This window comes from Priceomyces carsonii (genome assembly GCF_900007245.1).
Source record: "Priceomyces carsonii strain CBS4050 genome assembly, scaffold: Debaryomyces_carsonii_scaffold_2, whole genome shotgun sequence".
Classification (NCBI taxonomy): Eukaryota; Fungi; Ascomycota; class Pichiomycetes; order Serinales; family Debaryomycetaceae; genus Priceomyces; species Priceomyces carsonii.
In genome coordinates this window covers 1,489,388-1,510,576 of record NW_026946675.1, presented here as the reverse complement: position 1 = coordinate 1,510,576, position 21,189 = coordinate 1,489,388, and the positions used below count along the sequence as shown (strand labels likewise).

The window sequence follows — 21,189 nt, the reverse complement described above, 5'->3', positions numbered from 1 at the left end:
AGTTTCAGTTACTTTTTTGGTGCAAAATGGTGCGGCTTTAGGAAATATGTAAATGCAACATGTTTTGCTTCCAGAGAAGCTAACTCAAGGGGAAAAAGAGATGCTTTTCTGCTATTACAATTGTCTTTCACATTCTTGCCGTTGAATACTGTTTCCTTTTTTCACTATAAAATCTAGTTCTTGCCTTTTTTGACAAGAATATTTTTTTTTTGTCAATTTCCTACACTTTCCAATAATATTATTCAGCTTACTATGCTTGCTAACAATTTAATCATAGTTTTATGTAGGAAGCGTAGTTTGATTGCAATATCAGAATAATCAAAATAGCTTCAGCTAAAGTACTCTCATTTCCCTTTTCCTTGATGTATCTTCTTGACAATGAAGCTCTTCAACAATGTTGAAAGCTTCAAAAGGTTTCTTCAAGGTCACGAAGAATGTTCCAAATTTCCATTATTTTCGCTTCCTACCGAAATAATTATTCGTATTTTCAACGAAGTACCTTTCAATATAGTCAACAGATTATTTTTGAGCTACAGAAGGTTACCTGATGGTTCAATTTCAAGTGACAACAAAGAATTGGACTATATAGCGACAAGAAGTTACTTCAGCAGGAACTTTGGGTTTTCAAACTGCAAAATAAAGATAAAAGATCCTCATATTGATGAAAACAGTATCATTCTTCAAGAATTTGATAGTGTTCTCTTGTTTAATGATATGCTAACTATCCGAAAGCATCTAGGATACTGTTGTTCACCATCAAAGATAATTGTGTACTTAAAAATAGTAAGTTTAAGAGATCATCACATAATGACCGAGTTTCTAAAGCTCATTCACAAACACTTCCGCTTTGATGACATTGAATTCCATTTCCATGTCACTAGAGCGAATTCTGGTGGAGACCACTTTGTTCATTATTTCAAATTTCCGAAAAATGTAAGGAGCTTGAGGCTCTTGAGGTGGGGTAAATTTGACTCTAAGGTATTCGCATCACCTTGTATAGAACTACTTGAGTTGGTTGACTGCAAGTCGATAAGAATTCTTAGCTCATTTCCCAAAAATCTAAAAAAATTCATTTGTACATCATCACTGAATCATAAGACACATGTCATAATTGATCCCAGCTCTTTTCCGGAAACATTAGAGGAGATTCAAATTGGACAGAAGATAGTACTAAGCAATTGTGGTCGTCCAATGCCTAGGCTCAAGAGTATAACCATAAACAACGCTTACAGCAAAACCAAGCAGTTTTTCAATATACAAATTTTAGAATCGATAGAAGACCTAAAGATATCCAAGATTCCCCTTAGCGTGGAACTAATATCACGCCTTACAAACCTTAGAAGCTTTATGTTACTTGGCTACAAAATACCATCTTCCTTATTATGCTTACCAAAAAGTCTCACTGCAATGTATTTTTGCAGATGTGAGAATATCAATCTCAAGTTGATTTCCTTTCCCCCAGGCTTGAAACATTTGATGATTCCCCCAACAAAGAAGAAGACCTTCTTGCGTTCTAGTATACCGTATACTCTTGAGCATTTGTATTTTGATTCAAATTGTTCACGCAATCCAATTGCATTGGCTGCGAATGAGATAGGAATACTTTCAATTTGCAAAAAGAACGAAAAGACAGCCAAAAAATACCTCTACCTACTTAAAAAGAAAACAAATATGGAAGCTTCTATAGATTAAATACATGAGCTTTTCTTTTATGTTTTCAATGATATGAATATCCACGTTGAGTAGAAGCTTGCAGCCAAATAGAGTTGAAAAATTAAGACGCGAACCCAAAAAAGGAAACGCGGTCTTCCTCATCATTAAAATATAAATAAGTTAATACACATTTGCTTTAGACCATTTTATAGAAGCTTCAAATATGACCGAGGATAGAATTACGGCATTTCCAGACGGAAATTCTTTCGTGAAGTATAACTCTTCAATAAACAAATTAATAATTGGAAATAGTGAAGGATTGGTGAAGGTGTTTAATGTAAATGAACCGGACTTGGAACCAACGTCCATTGATATATTAGACAACTTAACCTCTATTGCACACCATGGAAACCAATTATTGATTACTAATACTGATGGGAATCTTGAGTTAGTTGATTTAACGTTGAATGAGTCTAAAGGATCTATTTTCAGGTCTGAGCTTCCACTTAGAGATTCTGTTTTCATTAACGATGGGAAACGAATACTTTGCGGAGGAGATGATAACAAAGTAGCCCTTATCGATTTGCAGAATGACAACAATGTTACCCATATAAATGTCCCGCATCAAGTATTGAATATGTCGTACAATTATTCTGGAGAAATAATGGCATTAAGCTTGACTGACGGGAATATTCAACTTTATTCTGTAGTCAATGAAGTTCCATCTTTGCTTGAGACTATTCCGAGCATCTTACCAAATAAGATCCATACTTCTATGCATACCATAGACTTCATCGATGAGCATAAAGATGAATTAGTCACTACCAAGACTACTTGGTCCAACAATGGAGAATTCTTATTAGTTCCAACGAGCTCAAATGCGATCAGGGTATATGAGAGATCAGACTGGAATGATTACAAAAGAGAATTCAAGGGTACTAATTCTAAAATAATTGACTTTGCAATTTCTCCAAACGACAAATATTGTGCAATATTGTATCTTGATTCGTCGATAACAATCTTTGAGTTTAACAATCTGAATAAGAAAATTAAGGATATAAATGTTCTGTTAGGTTCTCATGTGCCTATCAATTTAGACTGGCAACATAGGGATCTCTACGTTGGAACCTCGAATGGTGAAATTGTACAATTTATCAATATTATAGACAAGCTGCCAGAGAATGACTTGAATAGTCTATTTTTAAACGAAGCAGAAGAACTGGAGGGTGAGAATAATACAGACACGTTATTGAATGATTCAGAAGCCGAAGAGGAACGCAATGCTGATAACATAGACAAAGTGTCAGACGATGAGCTCAGGCTACATGAGGAAGATTCGATGGTAATTGATCAAGATGATGAGATAGAGAGCTTTGCGAAGAGTAATTCTTATTATAACAGAGATAAGTTTTTAGATGAGGGACAAAGAAAGCGCCATAAAAGTAATGGAAATGCTCGTCACCCTCTGTTCATCTTACCTCAAGAACCGAACTTAAAGCCATATTCTCCTGGATCTACGCCTTGGAAGAACGAAAAGAAAAATGCATCGAATGCTGATAGAAGGTATCTTTTTATGAATTCGGTTGGATATGTTTGGTCGGTAAAGAATCTTTCCTATGAAGACGCTGCCAGTCAGCAAACCATAACTGTATCATTTTTTGACCGGTCTATTAACAAGGATTATCATTTCATGGACTCAGAAAATTACGATTTATGCTCTATCAACTTTAACGGCTTGCTCTTGGGTGCTTCTGGATATAAAGATGGTTCATCAGTTGGAACTATATATTATAGAAACCACGAAGGAACTCAAGATGCATGGGAAAAGAGAATCCCGTTGTTGAAAAATGAATATATTACATCAGTTGCAATAACTAATAATTACAAACTCAAGTCGGAAAATGATGCAGTGATTGTTGTTGGAACAAACTTTGGTTATGTGAGGTTTTTCAATGTTCATGGAGTATGTCTCAATCTTATCAAGACTACGCCTGTTGTGACATTAATTTCATCTCAGAACAATACTATTTTCTCAATTAATCAGATATCATCAAAGGTTTATTGCTACTCAATCCTTGATGTTAATTCAGACTTCAAGTTCATCCAGCAAGATGTACTCTTGCCACTCAAGCAGTCACCAAACCCCGAAATACCTTTAATCAAAGGTGTCTTTTTCAATGAGTACAATGATCCTTGTATTGTTCCCGGTATCGACGATACTTTGCTTATACTTCAATCCTGGCGAGAAGCAAATAACTCTAAGTGGATTCCTCTTTTAAATTGCAACAACACGTTAACCGAACATGGAACAAACAAGAATAAAAGACATTGGAAGTGTTGGCCATTAGGTCTCTATAGAGAGCAGTTGAATTGTTTGATTTTGAAAAACAATAGTCAATATCCAGATTTCCCACTTCCACTCCCCGTTGAGCTCAGCATTAAGTTGCCAGTATCAATATATCAAAAGCCAATTCGCGAGAAAGGAAATGATATTTTGGATGAAGCTGATGATGATGCAACACTCGTAAATTCAAATGAAGATGATCCCGAAGAAATGGTTTTGAGATGTTTAACTATGGGCAAGATAGTCAGCGATTCATTAAATGACGAATTTCAGGAAGAAGAGAGTGAGGAAATTATGGATAGATTGCAGCAGTATAGTATTGTTTTGGACAAATCTCTCTTGAAGTTGTTTGGTGACGCCTGCAAAGACTATAAATTGAAAAGGGCCCTCAGTATCGCGAAGCTTATCAAAACTGACAGAGGACTATCAGCTGCAAGTAAGATATCCGAGAGAATGGAGTTTTCAAACTTAGCTAACAAAGTCAGCAAACTAAGAGAAGCATTGATTGACATTGATAATGACGAATAGACTACATTTTTCTCATGATTATAATAAAGTCAGATTAGTTTATAAACATCATATAATACAAATCCTAAGTATGTACAAATGAAAGACTTTGTAGAATGTTTTTTTAATTCTTTCATAACATTAAATGTGTCTCTTGACAAAATGGATAATTATAGGTGTGATCCATAACGCTCCTGCTATGTATCCTGCCATTTTTAAAGTATCATAAGCAGCTTTTTCTTGTAACTTCCTTTGTTCTTCGCTTTGTTGAGCTCCTGGACCACCGTACATCTTAAATGTCGTTAAATAAAGTTATAGTAATGTAATCTTAAGAAAAGCTATAAAAGAATGAAATTTCGACAAATTTTTGTACGACTTTTTATATATTCACACGACAAACAAAAGAGCAAATCAAGTCATTTGATGAAGTCATCAATTTAAATCAAAATACAACACAATTCCGTGTCGATCATGACTTCAATTAAACCATTTCAGATGGAGGATTTGTTTGAGATTAATCCAATTAATATTGATCCTTTGACGGAGAATTTCAATCCATCCTTTTATTTTCATTATTTGACAGAATGGCCAACGTTATTCTTTAAATCTGTAGAACCATATGATGATTTCGGACAGCACAACGAGATTAGCGGATACATGATGGGTAAAGTAGAGGGTCAGCTTAGTCGGAAGGAATGGCATACGCATATTACTGCTGTCACGATCAGTAATCAATACAGAAGGATAGGTCTAGCATCCGATTTGTGCCTACAATTAGAAGAGCTTACCAAGGGAAAACCTTACGAGACATTATTTGTCGACTTATTCGTCAAGGTAACGAACACTTTAGGTCGCCAATTGTACGAAAAGCTAGGTTACAGTGTGTACCGAAGGGTAGTAGGCTATTATGGTCGGACGATACCTGAAGATCGGCTGAAGATAGACGACGAAATTGATGCTTTTGATATGCGGAAGCTGTTACCAAGGGACGTGAATAACGATACAGTGAGGAAGAATGGCGAAAAAGTGTGTGTTCTTCCGCAAGAGGTTGTATTTTAGTTTTTTGTCATTTGAGGATTCGTAAAGACACCACAACAGGTATTTAGCTTCGAAAAGTCTCCCAGAGGATTATAGCCTTTATTGTTCACGTCCTTGAACTTTTAATTTATACAAAGCAACTTTTGTCATAGAGTTGGTGATAATTCTTTTCATGTCAACTAAATTTGCATATTATCCATATGAGCATACTTTAATTCAATAACTGTATAATATAATAGATAAAACCAACTACTCTAGATTATCAATCTCTGATTATTCTTATATCTTCATATATTCTTATAAGATTTGCCGTTATCGATGTGTTAGTAATACATGAGTCACGAGTCGATATCATAAATTCGTTCAAGGGTGCAATTTTAATTCCTATATAATTAATTTTGCTACGCTGACTCACAAAATAAAGTAAAACTATACTGATACAAGATGTCTGGAATGTCACCAAAGCTACAGAAGACAAGAAATATGTTAAAGGGTGAAACCCTTTCAAATTCTTCGTCTCGTTCAGCATCCAGAGCAAGGACTCCAACAGCAGATGGCGAGGAAAATGGGCAACTTGACTTCAACTTTCAAAGCATTGAAGAGTTGCTTTCAAAGAAACTTGAGTCTTTACAGTCATTTGTGGAGCAACAGGACTCATCTGGACGTACTGGGTATCAAGGGGTGGAACATGGAGATCAGAAACAGAAATCTACAGAGCAATTGAATACATCAGTCATTAAATCTAGCTCGACAGGTATAAACGATATTATATTTTCTTTGTCTAGGTCAAGGACTGAAGTGTCATCACAATCGAGAGAGCTTCTTTTGGCTCAGCTTTACAAATTGGTAGTCTCAAAGCCATTGTCAATCTACAATGAGACTGTCATAGGAACTAATAAGTATGTAACGGAAGACAAAGTTCAAGATTTAGTCAATGTGTTCACTAGTGGCGATTACAGATCCGAAACTGAATTTCTATTGTTATTCAGATCCATCGTTGCTATCATAGCAGGGAATATAGAGGAATTCAGTTCCTTTATATCTTCTGAACTCTTAAGTCATATACAAAAATTGATTCAAGATCCTCCCAATGGGGTTATAACTAATGAAAACAAATCGAATCTTATTACTGGATATACAGGGCTTCTCCTTGTTCTCTACAACGGGACTTCAAGCTTTGGGATTGATGAAAAAATAACATGGCTTCTTGAATTGAGCGAGGGTCTTAGTTTGAGTTCCATTGCTTTGCACCAGCAGATCGATGCAGGTGATAGAGATTATTCCACTATTTTCGAAAAGGATAGTGATCAAAAGCTATTGACTGAATCGTTCGCGAAAGCGGATGCTGAGGCATCTGTTGCAATCTCTGGATTACATGCTACGGGTTGTCTTTTAACCTTGTTGAAAAGGGGTGAATACCTCAACGAAAGAATAACAGAAATAATTCCAAATTTGGTTGATTTGATGGATAATGACGAGAACTTGGAAATCTCGAAGGCAGCTGGAAGGGTGATTGCTCTTTGCTATGAACTCTTTAAGTATGATGACCTGGAAGATATTGACGATGAATTTGAAGATGAGGATTTCAATTCCAACGCCCCTTATTATGAGCAGGGTGCTTTATTTTCTATAGTGGATCGTTTGGCAAATTTGTCAGACAAAAAAATATCTAAAAAGGACAGGAAATCATCTCATTCAATATTTGGAGATATACTTAACACTTTGAAATGCTATACTGATAACAGCAAGAGAGCTGAGATATATAAGAAGTCTCCAGAGGGAATCTCAATTCAAAAGTCTTTAATGGATTATACTTACGTAAAATTGTCAAAAACGAGATTGATTCATATTAACAGTTGGTTTCTTTATATCAGATTGATTCATTTAAAATGGTGTTTCAGTTTCGGATTGCATAATCAATTGGTTGGAAATGAAACAATTAGAGATATTTTGAGAGAACCACCTACGGATTATCAAATTAAGTATGGTTATACTCCTGATACTGATTCTATTGATATCGACGATAACCTTAGCCCGGGCCGTGGAGGTGAAAAACATGCCAGTAGTGACAAGAGAAGAACTGAGAAAATAAGAAAAGCTAGAGTAAATAAGCTTGCAGAGGAGGTCGAGGATTTAAACATTCGAAATTAATCAATTTATTTTACCACTGCTTTATGTATTTTATATCATATGATCTTATGCTTCAATTCAGATTGAAGTATGGCAGAACAAGATAGGAAGTTAAAGCATTAAAACATCAATTATAAGCTTATGTATGAGGAATACGTCTATAAAATTTATAGTTGAAATAAATAATTTTGAGAATCGTATAGTTACATGATGAAATCAATAAAATAACAATCTACCTATTGGACCACAAAATCTGTTACATCGAATTTTTCCGGCGAAATACCAAATTGGCCAATGTAGTCCTTAGCTTCGCTGGTTAATTTAGCAGTAGTTTGTTCATCCCAGCCCAATTCATTTTTCATGATCTCAACAACACCATCAACTGCACCTAATGCTTCTCTTGCATTTAAGAAAGCTAATCTAGTTCTTCTTGCTAAGAAGTCGATAGGAGTTCTGGTGTATTCGTATTTCAAAGAGTACTTCAATTCTGCAATTGTAAATGGTTCATCAAAAGACTGATAACTTAAAGTATTACCTGGAGATGCAGACGTTTCAGATGGCGTGAAGCTCTTTGTTGCAGCAAGAGTGACAGGTAATTTGTTATAGTCAGATTGATGATAGATTTCAAGAATCAAAGAGGCTCTTGAACCGTAATTGTGCGACAAATGTTTAGCTAACTTCAACGGAATATGATACTCATGAATAAGTCTAGCTGAGTAGTTCTTGGAGTAATCTTCACCTCCAATCAACAAAATGTCATTCGTTTGGCAAGGCTTGAAGTTCTTATTCCTTCCGTCGAAATCATAATCTTTAACTAAAGTATCAACAGTTTCTTGAGCCATCTCTCTATAAGTGGTCCATTTACCACCGGAGATAGTCAATAAGCCAGTAGGAGATTCAGTAATCAAGTGAGAACGAACCAATCCTTGCGTACTACCACTAGAATTTTCACCCTTTGGAATTGAAGCAGGATCACGTACCAAAGGTCTAATACCAGACCAGGCTGATAAAACATCCTCTCTATTAACAGGGAATACAATATACTTTTGTAATTCTTTCAAAATATCACGAATTTCCTCTTCAGTTGGAGTTGGGTTAGGCGGTACATACTTTAAGGGAGTATCAGTTGTTCCAGCCAAAACCTTTCCTTGCCATGGCAAGAAGAACATAACTCTACCATCAGACGTGGATGGATCCAATAATCCAATATCTCTTGGACAATAATACTCTGGCAAGACAACATGAACACCACTTGAGGGAACAACCATTTTTGGAGGCTTTTGAATTTTAGAAGGCAAACCTAATGGGTCTTCGTCCATTTCTAAAATCTTGTCAGCCAATGGACCTGTTGCATTGACGGTTGCCGTAGCCCTAATCTTGTATTCTTTTCCGGTTTCTCTATCAAGGGCTCTAACACCAACTAATTTTCCATCTTCCTTAATTAATTGCTGAACTTCCATGTAATTCAAAACAGTTGCACCACTGTTTATGGCAGTGATAGCTAAAGAAGAATTCATCCTAGCGTCATTGAAACTACCATCATGATAAATACAAGCAGCCTTCAAATTTGAGTCATCCATCATTGGTGCAATAGCACTAGTCATCTCTCTGGAGAAGATAGTAGAGCTTCTCAAATTTTGATGTCCTGCAAACCAATCGTACATTTTGCAACCAAGAAAGAAGTAAGGAGCTTGCCACCATTTATAAACAGGAATCATAATTGGTAAAACCGAACACAAGTGTGGTGCAGTCTTTAACATGTTACCTCTTTCATTGAGAGCTTCAATCACTAGATCCAACTGGGCTTTCGATAACTGGAAAATAGCCTTTTCCAAATAACGAACACCACCGTGAGCCATTTTAGTAGACTTAGAAGATGTACCTGATGCAAAATCGGTTTTTTCCAACATACATACGTTCATACCTCTAGTCGCAGCATCCAAGGCAACACCAGTACCTGTCGCACCACCACCGATGACCACAACATCAAATTTTTCTGTAGTGTCCAAGTTCTTCAAAAGAGACTCCCTGGAAGGTGGTTCCGGTAAATCTTTTCTTAATGGTTTATATGAGTTAGTGAGCGCAGAAGGCTTAGGTGACCTAATAAAATCTAGGTACACAACAGTACCACCAAGTCCAGCGGCCGAACCCAAAGCAACTTTTCCTAAGGTTGAACGGAAAAATTTTGACATTTTGGATTAGATTAGATGAATATATGGCTTCAACGTGAATGAGTGAGTATTAAATCAAGAGTCACAACGATATTCGTGGAGATCTCTTATTTGTCGCAACTTCAACGGGGCAACAATATATCTGTTTATTTCTTTTTTTATGCTCCAGCTTTATTCAGTAAGAGCACTTAGTGTATTACCACTGGTGTAATCAGCTAAATTACAAGATGCTAAAGTCCGATTAGCTTTAAGTAAAAAGAGAAGAGTTTGCTAGTTGCAACGACAAAGGAAAAATGCGATTTATATAACGTTGGCATCGAAGTTCGGCTGCTTAGTCGGAGTGGTGGGGCTGGCGGTGGGCTGCGGTGCGGTGAGAGAACAACCCCTGCGGGAATCCATTGCGCATAGCAGCCAACGCGCGCTGTCGCTATATTAACTTGGTTCCGCTCAACCGATAACGACGTTGTAGCGAGAAAACACAACAGTTTAGCGAGACCTAGATCTATATGCACAGGATAAAAGCACCATCGACAGTTCATCGCAGCAATCAAGTATCAGCCACTAATAGCCTCAGTGCTACCAACTTGCAGATTGCCAAAGTCCCAACAAGACTTCGCCTATTCAAACAAAGCGCAAGATCTCTAAAGCTCATCACAACTGGAATCCATGATGCCTTTGAGCCGACAAGCAGAAGCTTGTGTACCAGCCGCGCCATACCTCGGATACTATTCTCAACTGGACAGATGAGTTTTCAAAGGCGGGTTTCCAAGTAGAGGAACTGAAGCTGGTGAGGCACTAGCGACATAGAAGTTTGTGCGACATTTAGTCCTTCTCCAGAGGTAAATATTGCATGGAACTGTTGCTGACTGCAAAAGTCTTTAACAAAGACCCGAAGTAAGGCAGGATTAAGAGATTTCCTCTTCTTGAAGCTTTTCTCTCCTGGCTGTTGGTATGAAGATATAGCACTTGGGCCAAAACATGTGTTAAATTTATATAAGAAGATATCATCTGGATCCGATATGAGTACAGTGCTGCTATACAATGATCAATAGTAAACTGTTAAATTCAAGGGAGTGGTTTGAATAAGATAATGAGAAATAAGGCAGGTTAAGTTTTTGGCTCTAAGTTTCACTATTAGACTTGATACCTAAATTGGTTACTTTTGCAATTGATGGTTCTGACATTTCGTCTGGCAAGAAATAGAATTCTATACCTCGTTAGGTGCCTATACTACATATTCATTAATCTCTCCTTATGAAAGAATACGACCTTCACTCTAGATTTTCAATGTGACTTCATTCGCCAGGCTCGAATATCTGGCTCCTTTCATGTTTGATTCTTATTGAATATAGAACACTGGCTAATAAGAGATGGCTCAAGAATAGGAAGAGACACCATCCATATGATGATCGTATTTATCTTCTGGTGTTCTGCTCTTATAAATGTATGATCACTATCTCCATAGTTCTGGTATTCTTTACTATAGTTCTGCATATTAACTCGTCGAGAGATATTTGTTCACATCACTGGATTGTTACGTATTATTCTTTATAGATAGACTGCTCTATCCTATTAATATGTCTGAAGAAACGGATCGGTTACTATCGGAGTTCAAAACAATAACAGGACTAGATGATGAAAATGACGACAAAATCAAACGTTTATTGACGATTAATGACAACAATTTGAACAATGCAGTATCTGGATACTTCGAACATGGGTTCACATCTGTAGAGTCAAGTGGTGTTGAAGTGCATGAAGAGGCATCTGAAGTAAGGCAGAGGAATGTCTCAAGAAATGGGTCAAGACATGATTCTGTAGTTAACTTGCAAAATCAGTTGTTTCTAGACAACTTTTTACCAAAGTTACCTATGGCCCCCAGAATCTCAAATCACTGGCAATTGGAGATAGGTCTCCATTCATCATTGAAGGAACAAGAACAAGAACAGAAGCGAAAAAATATCAGCACTCTGCAGCAGCAACTTCCCTTTCCAGTTCATTCGATCTGGCTCATTCTTATGATCATTCCAAAGTCTTTATTTCAAATGCTAGTATCTATATTTAGATATTTGGTGGGGACTTCTCCAGAAAAGAGTAAAAATAAGTTCCCTAAAGCATTCAACTATGATGAATACGACCCACGCTACAAATTATTAGAGGACAGCGTCTCTGATGACGAGACCTTGGTTGCTCTGTTATCTTCAGCCAATAATAATTATAATTTAAGAGAATCTAACTTTAATGAAATTCATACAAGTACGCAAAAGAGTTATACATGGTTGTTAATCATTTTAGTCAACGACGAAACGACTGATTTTATTTCGAATATCTTGGATGATCCAAATTTTAATATGCGTTTTAACAAGGAAAGTGGATTGTTCAAGGAAAACAATATTTATGTGTCAAACGTAGAAAGGTCCCCGGAAGCCTTTGAAGTCGGGAAAGCTTATCAGGTGAAAACTCTCCCATTTATTTCACTAATAGGAAATGTGTCCAACAACCCTTCGGTTATGTCGTCCATGTCGATGGTTTATAAGTCGAATTTATCACCTCAATTCTTGACAGCCGAGAAGAAAAACAGCACGATAAAAAAGATTGTTCGAAATCTCAATAAACTTTTAGAGTCTTTCAATCCACAGCTTATCACACAGAGAATTGATCTACAAGAGATTGAATTTGCAAGGCTTGTCAAACAGCAGCAAGATGATGCTTATGTCCAATCTTTAGAAAAGGACAGATTGAAAAAACTTGAGAAAGAGAGAAATCTCAAATTCCAGCAAGAGCTCATATCAGCCAAGAAGCAAAGAGAAGATTATCTTGCCTCTCTCGCGCTGAGTAATTGGCTTGAAGAATTAAGAAAGGAGCCAAGTACCAGAATTTCATTCAAAATGCCTGATGGGAGAAGAATTATTGAGACCATATCGAAAGCTGCCCAGATAAACGACTTGTATTTGTACATCGAACTTCAACTTCTCGAATCCGCAGGAGATGAACCGGATATACAAGACACAGTCTCAGCTTCTGCCGATAACCTGCAAACAGTTTTATCGAGAGCCGAGTTTTTATCGAAATTTCCCTTTAGATTCGAGCTAATCCAGCCGTATCCCAAAAAGGTCATAACCCCTACTGAAATATCGATAAATGATGCGACTGAACTTAAGTCAGGAGCCAATTTACTAGTAGAGTATCTCACGGAAGATGAGGAAGACGAGGATGATGAAGTAGATGTATGAAAATAAGTAATTGATAAAGTCACGTAACCTGTAAATACTTATTGCCAATTTAATAAACTGTAAAACTTATCGCTCCCTTTTAATCTTGGCAATCAAAATATATATATAGATAGGTATCTATAAGGCAACTGTCACACTCTGGATATCAGTGACTTATTATTATAATACAGGACAATTTATAATGGCATCTAGACAGTCAAGACTAGATGCAGAGAGAGATTCTATTATATTGCAGTCTAGGAAAAGTAACCGAGGTAGATCACTCTCTCCAGCTCTCTCGGCTAGCAATAGTAGATCTTCATCCATACTGAATGACGAATTCAAGAAAGATTTAAAGTGGACCGTAATTAACCATGACCCTCTGGAGAGAATAATTCCTCAGGATGACTTAAAAAAGGACGATGATTTATGGGACAATGAGGTCAGTGAGGAGGAGCACATAAGCGATGACGATAGCAACGAGAAATTTCAATATGATGATACAGGTAACATTCTTCCAAATTATGCCTGTCATGATGATAAAATTCACCAAATTTCTAACATCTTGGAAACCTCAAATCTCAATGATGTGGCGACGATAGGTAAATTAGAAGAATTAACTGCAAATGAAAGAGCACTTGAGAATACCAAAGTCGTTGGAAATCCAATTGATGAAGAGGTATTGAATAAAATAGCCACGGATAAACAAAAGTTGATGGACCAAGAGCATCTAGATTTGAATAGGCCAGACTTTGATGGCTCTTCCAGAAAACAACGTTTAGAGAACTATTCGGAGTACAGGAAAAAGATTATTGATCAAGAAAATGATATACTAAATCATCAGGATAGTATTAAGCCTAGCGATGTGGCCAAAAACTCTGAGTCTGCAAGCGAAGATGGCCGGGATTTCCTTGTGCCTTATACCTCTGCTGTTGAAGACAAATTGGATAGGGAGTTCGCCTCCAGATTGAATGAAACAATCAAGGAGGGGAAAATCGATTCCAACAAGACTCAATCTAGGGCCATTCAAACCATCACTCGAGGTAATTTCTTTCAGTTGATCAATCATAAAAATAAACCAAAAATGTTCCTAGTATGCATGGATTTTTCTCCTGAGTCCATATTCGCATTAGAGTGGTGCCTTGGAACAGTCTTGGTAGATGGTTCTGTATTATTCATCGTATGCGTTATCGAAGAGAATGATTCAAATCATAATTTGAAGGCTAATCTTTCTAATGAGTCGACTCGAGAGAATCAAAGACTTGATTTGTTAAACAGAGCAAAGCAACAGGTCGTAAACCTCTTAAAGCTTACCAAGTTACAGATTCACGTTGTGATTGAGGTTATACATCATCCAATTCCACGGCACTTGATCCTTGAGTTGATCGACAATTTGCAACCCACGTTGGTTGTAGTTGGCTCAAAGGGCCAATCTGCAATTAAAGGGGTATTGTTAGGCTCGTTATCGAATTACTTAGTTACGAAGCTGTGTGTTCCTGTGATGGTTGTAAGAGAGAAATTGAAAAAGATAAGCAGATTCAAGACAGGATCATCTGTCTTTTCCAATAATATCAAGCCTCTTACTTTGTCTGAGGCTAGGATTGATTGATGAATTATTTATTATAATTCGGCTGAGTTTGACTGCGTCAGATGCTTCCTAATGAACACGCTCAATGACTTTGACTATTTTGAGTGATATTATATTGTTTATCTTCTCTTATTACGATGTATTTACTGACAGCAATAACTATGCCAAATGTAGTACAATTTACAGTTTTAAATATATGATATTATGATTGGAAAATTGAGAAAGCACTCTAAGTGATCAAATCTATAAACCATATTCTGCAGAGCCATGTGATGTCCAAATACCTCAATCTAAAAATACAACTCTGTGAAACCCTTCGATGTAAAATGCTTACCGCACTCTATCGCCGGACATTTTCTAGGAGCGTATAGAACAGGATTATCAATGGTTAAGGTCTTGACATGGTTTTTCGTCCTTCCTGATCTATTACCGATGTTTTTAACACACCTACCGCAAAATACATGACCGCATTTTGCAGCGAAAACTCGTTTAGAAAGTGCCTTGTCAGTAGCCGTCATAAGTTGGTTACAGAACCAGGGTGCCTGGACTCTATATTCTTTCGCATAGAATTCTAAATTATCATTATATCTTCTATCGGGGACAAAGTCTTCGGGTATACCCAAGCCCAAAGTGGAACCACAGAGTTCGCAACATAAATCGGAATCTTTCCTTATATCATTAGAATATCCAGGATGTTCATGTTTCACTAGATCCCTCTTTTCGACCAAAAGTTTCCTATTGAAGATATTTTCACTCGCCAACCTTGAGTCTATTGCATTATCATTGTCTCTTTCTATCCTCGCCATAATAGACCTTTCAACGTCATTCTCACTGTAATGCGGAGGCAGGTGATCATGAGACAAGATGTTACCAAACAAGTGAAAAGGCCCTTCCAACTGTTCAAAATTTTCAAAACCCTGATAGAGCGGAGGTCCTGTTCTTGGACCCGATCTCAATCTGCGTCTAGGAGATCCTTGGTTCTGCTCATAAGTGTTATTCAAACGCTGTTGTGATAGCCTTCTGATTTCTTCAAAAATATTAGTAATGTAGTTTGAACCTGTTCGAGTGTCACCACTGGACCTAGCGGCGCCATCCAATTGTGCGTTTAGCTGTCTTAATAGGTCGAGACGATGATTATCTAAAGATTGCAAGAATTCTTCACTATTCAAATTTGAAAGAGTTTCATTAACAAATTGAACACTGTCGTCTCCGTCCTCGTAATTGCCATCGGGAACAATCCTTCTCCTTAGTCTTCGTTGAAGGTTCAGATCAGAGTTTCTTCTGCGTCGTATCAGTGCCTCATCTGATATATGGTTTATTTGTGTGATTTGTATATCATCATCGTCCTCTTCTTCATTACCACCAGCTTCGTTATTGTCAGTGTCATTATGGTCGTTATCATTATTGGTGTAGTCCTCATCACTAATTACTATTTCCTCGCCTTGATTATCTAGTGGCCCAGTGTTGTCCCCTTCATCTTCGGAAGCTATTTCAATCACTTCGTCACCTATTTGAGGTAGACGTCTATCTTGTACGTCTTTATCTCTCCGTTGCCGCTGCCTCTGGTCCACAACATCCATCGTATCACTCGGCATTTTTGATTGGAATCCTCCAAAATGTTGCTATTGCCCCTAAATTTCGCTCTAGTCTCCTACCAAAGTCTCAAGCAGTATATCTGTTTTAAAGTAATCCAAACAAAAACTTGCAGATTTCATCAGTTATTCAGAGCCGCCACCACAACTATGTAGTGAAGAGAAAAGTTAATATAATTAAATGTATAAAAGAAATTATAATAACATGAGGAATTTTTGTGTAATTAGCTACTATACAGGATCAAACTATTGAGACTACATTTTTTAAAGTCGGTTTCTTCCTTGATATAAGTTAAAATCTTATTCTTGGTTCTTTTCTTTTATCCCTAAAGAAAACAAAAATGCATATAAATGAAATAAAATACAGAATTTGGCTTATTATTTCTTTAATCCACTTCTGACGTAACGTCCCACGACAACACAATGATCTCTTTCATAAGGCTCTAATGTCAACTGTTCCAATGGCTTTATTCTTTCTTCTCTCAATTTTTGAACTTCTCTAGCGAAGACGGTTTCCGCATCAACAGTAGAATCAATACAGTTTGCTTTGATTGAAATAACCACAGTTCCTTGGTCTTTCAAAAACAAATGCGAGTTCAAGGCAATAATACGAGCTTGATCTGGTTGGGCAACATCTGCGAAGACTGCATCGACCATACCAATCAACATACGGTATTTTTGTGGATGACGAGCATCATCAATGATGGGAATCACATTGGGTCTTTTCTTAGCCATTGATATCAATTCTCTTCCAGGTCTGTGGGAAAATTCAACTGCATAAACTAAACCTTCTGGTCCCACAACATCTGAAACATGAGAAACAGATGTACCTGAAGCAGCACCCAAATACAAGACCTTCTTACCAGGGCCAAATCCAAGCTCATCGATACCTCCCATAATACCTGCAGCTAACTTTGATCTGAAAGGATTCCAAACACGATATTCAATTTTCGTTGGTGGAGCTGACTCATCTTTCGATGGCTCTTCGACCGAAATTCTCTTTTCACCGTAAACAGATTCACCAGGTGCGATGTTTCTAGTGACTAATAAATCTTCTTTACCTCTAGCGATGAAAACACCTCCATGTCTGTGGGGTTCGATGACAACTTTAGCACCGCCTCTGGCACCACCACGGCCACCTCTAGCGCCACCACGGCCACCTCTAGCACCACCGCGACCACCACCTCTAGCACCACCGCGGCCACCACCTCTAGCACCACCACGGGCACCGCCTCTAAAACCACCACGGGAACCACCTCTGGCACCGCCACGGCCACCTCTAGGGGGACCACCTCTACCTCTTGGAGCTCCAAATGCCATATTGCTCTGATTATATGTATATAGAAGATAGAATTACTCTGTTCGTTATCTGTTAAGGTTTAGTGAAAAGTTTTCTTTACATCGATGGGGGAATAATATGAGAGAGAATTTATGATCGGGTAACCAGAATATTATATAAGTTTTGAGCTTTAAGTATATATTGATGACTAAGCTAATATACTATAGTCAACCATTCTGTAGCTCTTTGATAGCAAAATTATTATATTAGGGATAATATAAGTCAACTAGTATACTCCCGTTGGATACTAATACTCAAAGGTACGATACAACTTAGCTAAATTCAATCCATGTAGCCTCAGGACTAAAAAAAAGCTCACATTGTAACGAGCACATAAATTAGTTCTTAATTTTACATACTAAAAAGAGCAATTGTTCTTATAAAAGATGGCCAAATCAAATGCGTAGTGCTATATGTCATACTCTACTACTCTATACCTTCTCTCCATACAAAAGCATCTGTTAAGTTCATGTTCAACACGGAAAAGTTATGACAAGTCGATGCCCATCATGCGGCTCATTTCGAGTATGTGCAGGAAATGATTTTATTAGATACCTGTTTCGATCATTAAAGGACGCAGCACGAAACTACAGAGGTCTCTAAAAGTAAACTTTGAAATCATCAAACATTATAATAAGTGATCAATCTAAAAATTATTTAGGGTAAACTTGGATATCTCAACTGCATATCTCTGCTCTTTGGCAAAGTCATACTCTCGTCATTTCAGATAGCTATAAAATTTTTGTGACAATGTCTAAAATACCTATTATTGTGATAGGAACACTTGTTCTGGGAGCTCTGAATTCCCTTTTCACGAAATATCAAGACAATCAATGTGTGAAGAACTGTGAAAACCCTGACTTATCAACTCATCGATATTTTGAACAGCCGGCTGTCCAAACTTTACAAATGTTTTTGGGCGAGTTGGGGATTTTTTTCGTCTATTATCTTTGTTACAAGTCTCCGTTTTCTAGGAGACAGACAGGAATGTCAACTGAAACTGAGGCTCCATCACATTTGAAATTTGGTCAGAGCATAAAATTATCAATTCCTGCTATTTTAGACTTGACAGCAACAAGTTTAATGAACATAGGACTATTATATATTCCTGTGTCGATTTACCAAATGACTAGAGGTGCGGTAGTTTTATTCGTAGCAATATTGTCGGTCTTATTTCTCCAAACACACGTACGGAAACTTGAATGGGTTGCATTAGCATTTGTAACTCTAGGTGTGGCATTAGTTGGCTTCAGTGGAACAACATCAAGTGGCCCGAGTGACGATAATGCTGCTCCGAAGGTAGTCTTTGGGATAGTCCTTGTTATTCTTGCTGTCTCTTTGCAAGCTTTACAGTTTGTTGCTGAAGAGCATATTTTGAAAGATAGATCAATCGTTCCTTTAAAGGTAGTCTATAACGAAGGATTCTACGGTACAATAATATTGACCTTTTTCATGATTGTTTTAAATTACATCTTTGCAGCAATATATTCAGAAAAACAATTTGAAAACTCTCCATTCAATTTACGGGAATCCTTTTCACAAGTTTTCAAGTCAAAGGAAATCATTATATCATCTATCTTCATCATGATCTCTATTTCAACTTTCAACTTTTGTGGAGTTTCTATAACCCATATGTTGTCAGCAACAGCACGAACCACAATTGATACATGCAGAACATTAGTTGTTTGGTTGGTGGCACTCATTCTTGGCTGGGAGTCGTTTTCTTTCCTTCAATGTTTTGGATTCGCTCTCCTAGTCTTTGGAACTTTATGCTTCAATGGGGCTCTAACTCCAGAAGATTGGGAATTTGTGCCTATATTTCTAAAAGAAAGAGATTTTATGTCAATATCAACTCATCCAGGTAGTTTAGACACTGAAGAATTGTCTCCATGAAGCATTATTAAAAACACAATTGTTAGAGAACAGATTTGTATATCTGTAGCATATACTGCACATAGATTAAATTGTTGGCATCTATACGCTGCGGATTATGCTGCAGGTTGGAAATTCGCGATAATGAGTTTAGAGTAAATAGCTAAGCTATCAAGAGTGTCTTCGTCATATTAAAATGGTAATTGAGCCAGACCAACCCTGTCATAGTATATAATCATATTATCAAACATAGTGCAGTTATCCCTCTAGTAGGCTTCAAAACTATTTCAATCAAATCCATAGGGTATAGTTAAATTATGGGACAAAATATAATTGATGCAAAAAAGTAAAAACTTTCAACTCAATGAAGAAAATATTCTTGAAAAGCAAAAAATTACTGTAGGGCCAAGAACAAATGAAACAATTGTTTGCTCACGAGGTTTATGATTTTGATTTATTCAGCTTTCCTTACTAAAACATGAAACAGTGCTACTTTGATGAATCTTTAATCCAAACATCTATGCATTGTCAAACGTCATTACCCTCATCAGTAAGCCCAAATCAGATTATTTCTATATTTATTATATTTGGCCAAATAATAGCTCGATGCCTAACTTTTATTTGCTTACTATTACTTACTAGTACCATTATATCTATTTTCCACTAATGAAGCATTGCCGCATTAGTTGAAAACAGGGAGAAATTTGAATCTATGAAAGCAAACATTTGGGCTCACACAAAATGTACTCACTAAAATTTCAGCTTTTCTAGACCGCTTTCAACCTTGGTATATTCCTCTTACTGTCACGTCGTTGTTAGCTTTATACTCTTTTGTGATTGTACTGCATATAGGCAAACATTTGATTTTATCGAAATCGCCACTTTAACGATATCCAGAAAGAAGGAAACTTATATTTAGAGAGTTAAATAGAAAAGAAATGGTAAGTTAAAAGGAACTTCTGAAGGCTTGCATTTGATTGGAGAACTTGTTTTGCCCTTTCTTTTTGCAAAAAGCTTTCTATCAAACAACTCAAGTTACTAACTTAATAAGTCTATGCGAGTAGTACCAGAGGAAAGCAAAGCTACTTCTATCAGCAGCACTAGTTTTGGCGAGCCCGCAAGCCATGCCCCAGGGTTACAAGATATTTTGAAGTCTCAGGAAGGACCCTTGAACTTGGCTTCAAAGATCAATGGCCGTCATCCATTAGAGTCTAGAATTGAAAACTGGGAAAAGACACAACATGAAACGAAGTTGGACTCTTACAGAAGGATATTTGGTGCTGGCGAGCCAATAAAGAGGACTATGGAGTTGGAAATTGTTGATGCCACTGATTTCAAGCCATCTGTGCTTGGTGGTCCTGACTCGATGCATAAAGATATTCTTCTCAACAAAGATACCTCAATCGATTGGGAAGATATATACAAGGGAGGGTTCGAATCCCATAATAACGTCAAGGATTTCCATACTGAAATGGAAAAGCAACTAGGGATCTGAATACATAAGATATAGCTTAGTTTCTTTGACATTTTCGGTGCCAAATTTTCTTTCTCTTATGTCTTTTATGGCCACGATGATATAACATGTATTGCTAGAGAATAAATTATATTAGCAGTATGCTATTCGCTATTGTAAGTATTTCAGCTCTTTGTAGCCTCAAAATCTTTGCCTTCGTTGGCACATTTTGGTTTTGAACGTTTTGTGTTCTTTAACATGAAGAAAAAACTCGTTAACTTTTTCCCTTG

The 21,189-nt window shown here is 37.0% G+C and overlaps 11 protein-coding genes across 11 annotated transcripts; 8 read left to right on the top strand and 3 right to left on the bottom strand.

Moving 5' to 3' along the window:
* Positions 1-378: 378 nt before the first annotated feature.
* Positions 379-1,692, top strand: PRCAT00002270001 (uncharacterized protein; the record flags this gene model as incomplete). Its single annotated transcript, XM_062952117.1, has 1 exon — positions 379-1,692. The coding sequence occupies one exon, from the start codon at positions 379-381 to the stop codon at positions 1,690-1,692; it is 1,314 nt and encodes a 437-aa protein (XP_062809052.1).
* A 184-nt stretch (positions 1,693-1,876) lies between these two features.
* Positions 1,877-4,525, top strand: PRCAT00002269001 (chromatin-binding protein; the record flags this gene model as incomplete). Its single annotated transcript, XM_062952116.1, has 1 exon — positions 1,877-4,525. One exon carries the CDS (start codon positions 1,877-1,879, stop codon positions 4,523-4,525), a length of 2,649 nt encoding a protein of 882 aa, XP_062809051.1.
* A 450-nt stretch (positions 4,526-4,975) lies between these two features.
* On the top strand, positions 4,976-5,563 carry PRCAT00002268001 (peptide alpha-N-acetyltransferase complex B subunit; the record flags this gene model as incomplete). Its single annotated transcript, XM_062952115.1, has 1 exon — positions 4,976-5,563. One exon carries the CDS (start codon positions 4,976-4,978, stop codon positions 5,561-5,563), a length of 588 nt encoding a protein of 195 aa, XP_062809050.1.
* A 423-nt stretch (positions 5,564-5,986) lies between these two features.
* Positions 5,987-7,693, top strand: PRCAT00002267001 (uncharacterized protein; the record flags this gene model as incomplete). Its single annotated transcript, XM_062952114.1, has 1 exon — positions 5,987-7,693. One exon carries the CDS (start codon positions 5,987-5,989, stop codon positions 7,691-7,693), a length of 1,707 nt encoding a protein of 568 aa, XP_062809049.1.
* A 215-nt stretch (positions 7,694-7,908) lies between these two features.
* Positions 7,909-9,864, bottom strand: GUT2 (glycerol-3-phosphate dehydrogenase; the record flags this gene model as incomplete). The annotated part of the gene is made up of 1 exon (XM_062952113.1): positions 7,909-9,864. One exon carries the CDS (start codon positions 9,862-9,864, stop codon positions 7,909-7,911), a length of 1,956 nt encoding a protein of 651 aa, XP_062809048.1.
* A 1,556-nt stretch (positions 9,865-11,420) lies between these two features.
* PRCAT00002265001 (uncharacterized protein) lies at positions 11,421-13,076 on the top strand (the record flags this gene model as incomplete). The annotated part of the gene is made up of 1 exon (XM_062952112.1): positions 11,421-13,076. One exon carries the CDS (start codon positions 11,421-11,423, stop codon positions 13,074-13,076), a length of 1,656 nt encoding a protein of 551 aa, XP_062809047.1.
* Positions 13,077-13,257: 181 nt separating this feature from the next.
* PRCAT00002264001 (Imp2'p) lies at positions 13,258-14,664 on the top strand (the record flags this gene model as incomplete). Its single annotated transcript, XM_062952111.1, has 1 exon — positions 13,258-14,664. One exon carries the CDS (start codon positions 13,258-13,260, stop codon positions 14,662-14,664), a length of 1,407 nt encoding a protein of 468 aa, XP_062809046.1.
* A 269-nt stretch (positions 14,665-14,933) lies between these two features.
* Positions 14,934-16,238, bottom strand: HEX3 (SUMO-targeted ubiquitin ligase complex subunit; the record flags this gene model as incomplete). Its single annotated transcript, XM_062952109.1, has 1 exon — positions 14,934-16,238. The coding sequence occupies one exon, from the start codon at positions 16,236-16,238 to the stop codon at positions 14,934-14,936; it is 1,305 nt and encodes a 434-aa protein (XP_062809045.1).
* A 375-nt stretch (positions 16,239-16,613) lies between these two features.
* On the bottom strand, positions 16,614-17,555 carry NOP1 (rRNA methyltransferase; the record flags this gene model as incomplete). The annotated part of the gene is made up of 1 exon (XM_062952108.1): positions 16,614-17,555. One exon carries the CDS (start codon positions 17,553-17,555, stop codon positions 16,614-16,616), a length of 942 nt encoding a protein of 313 aa, XP_062809044.1.
* A 769-nt stretch (positions 17,556-18,324) lies between these two features.
* Positions 18,325-19,467, top strand: PRCAT00002261001 (uncharacterized protein; the record flags this gene model as incomplete). Its single annotated transcript, XM_062952107.1, has 1 exon — positions 18,325-19,467. The coding sequence occupies one exon, from the start codon at positions 18,325-18,327 to the stop codon at positions 19,465-19,467; it is 1,143 nt and encodes a 380-aa protein (XP_062809043.1).
* Positions 19,468-20,500: 1,033 nt separating this feature from the next.
* Positions 20,501-20,941, top strand: PRCAT00002260001 (uncharacterized protein; the record flags this gene model as incomplete). The annotated part of the gene is made up of 1 exon (XM_062952106.1): positions 20,501-20,941. One exon carries the CDS (start codon positions 20,501-20,503, stop codon positions 20,939-20,941), a length of 441 nt encoding a protein of 146 aa, XP_062809042.1.
* Positions 20,942-21,189: the final 248 nt, after the last annotated feature.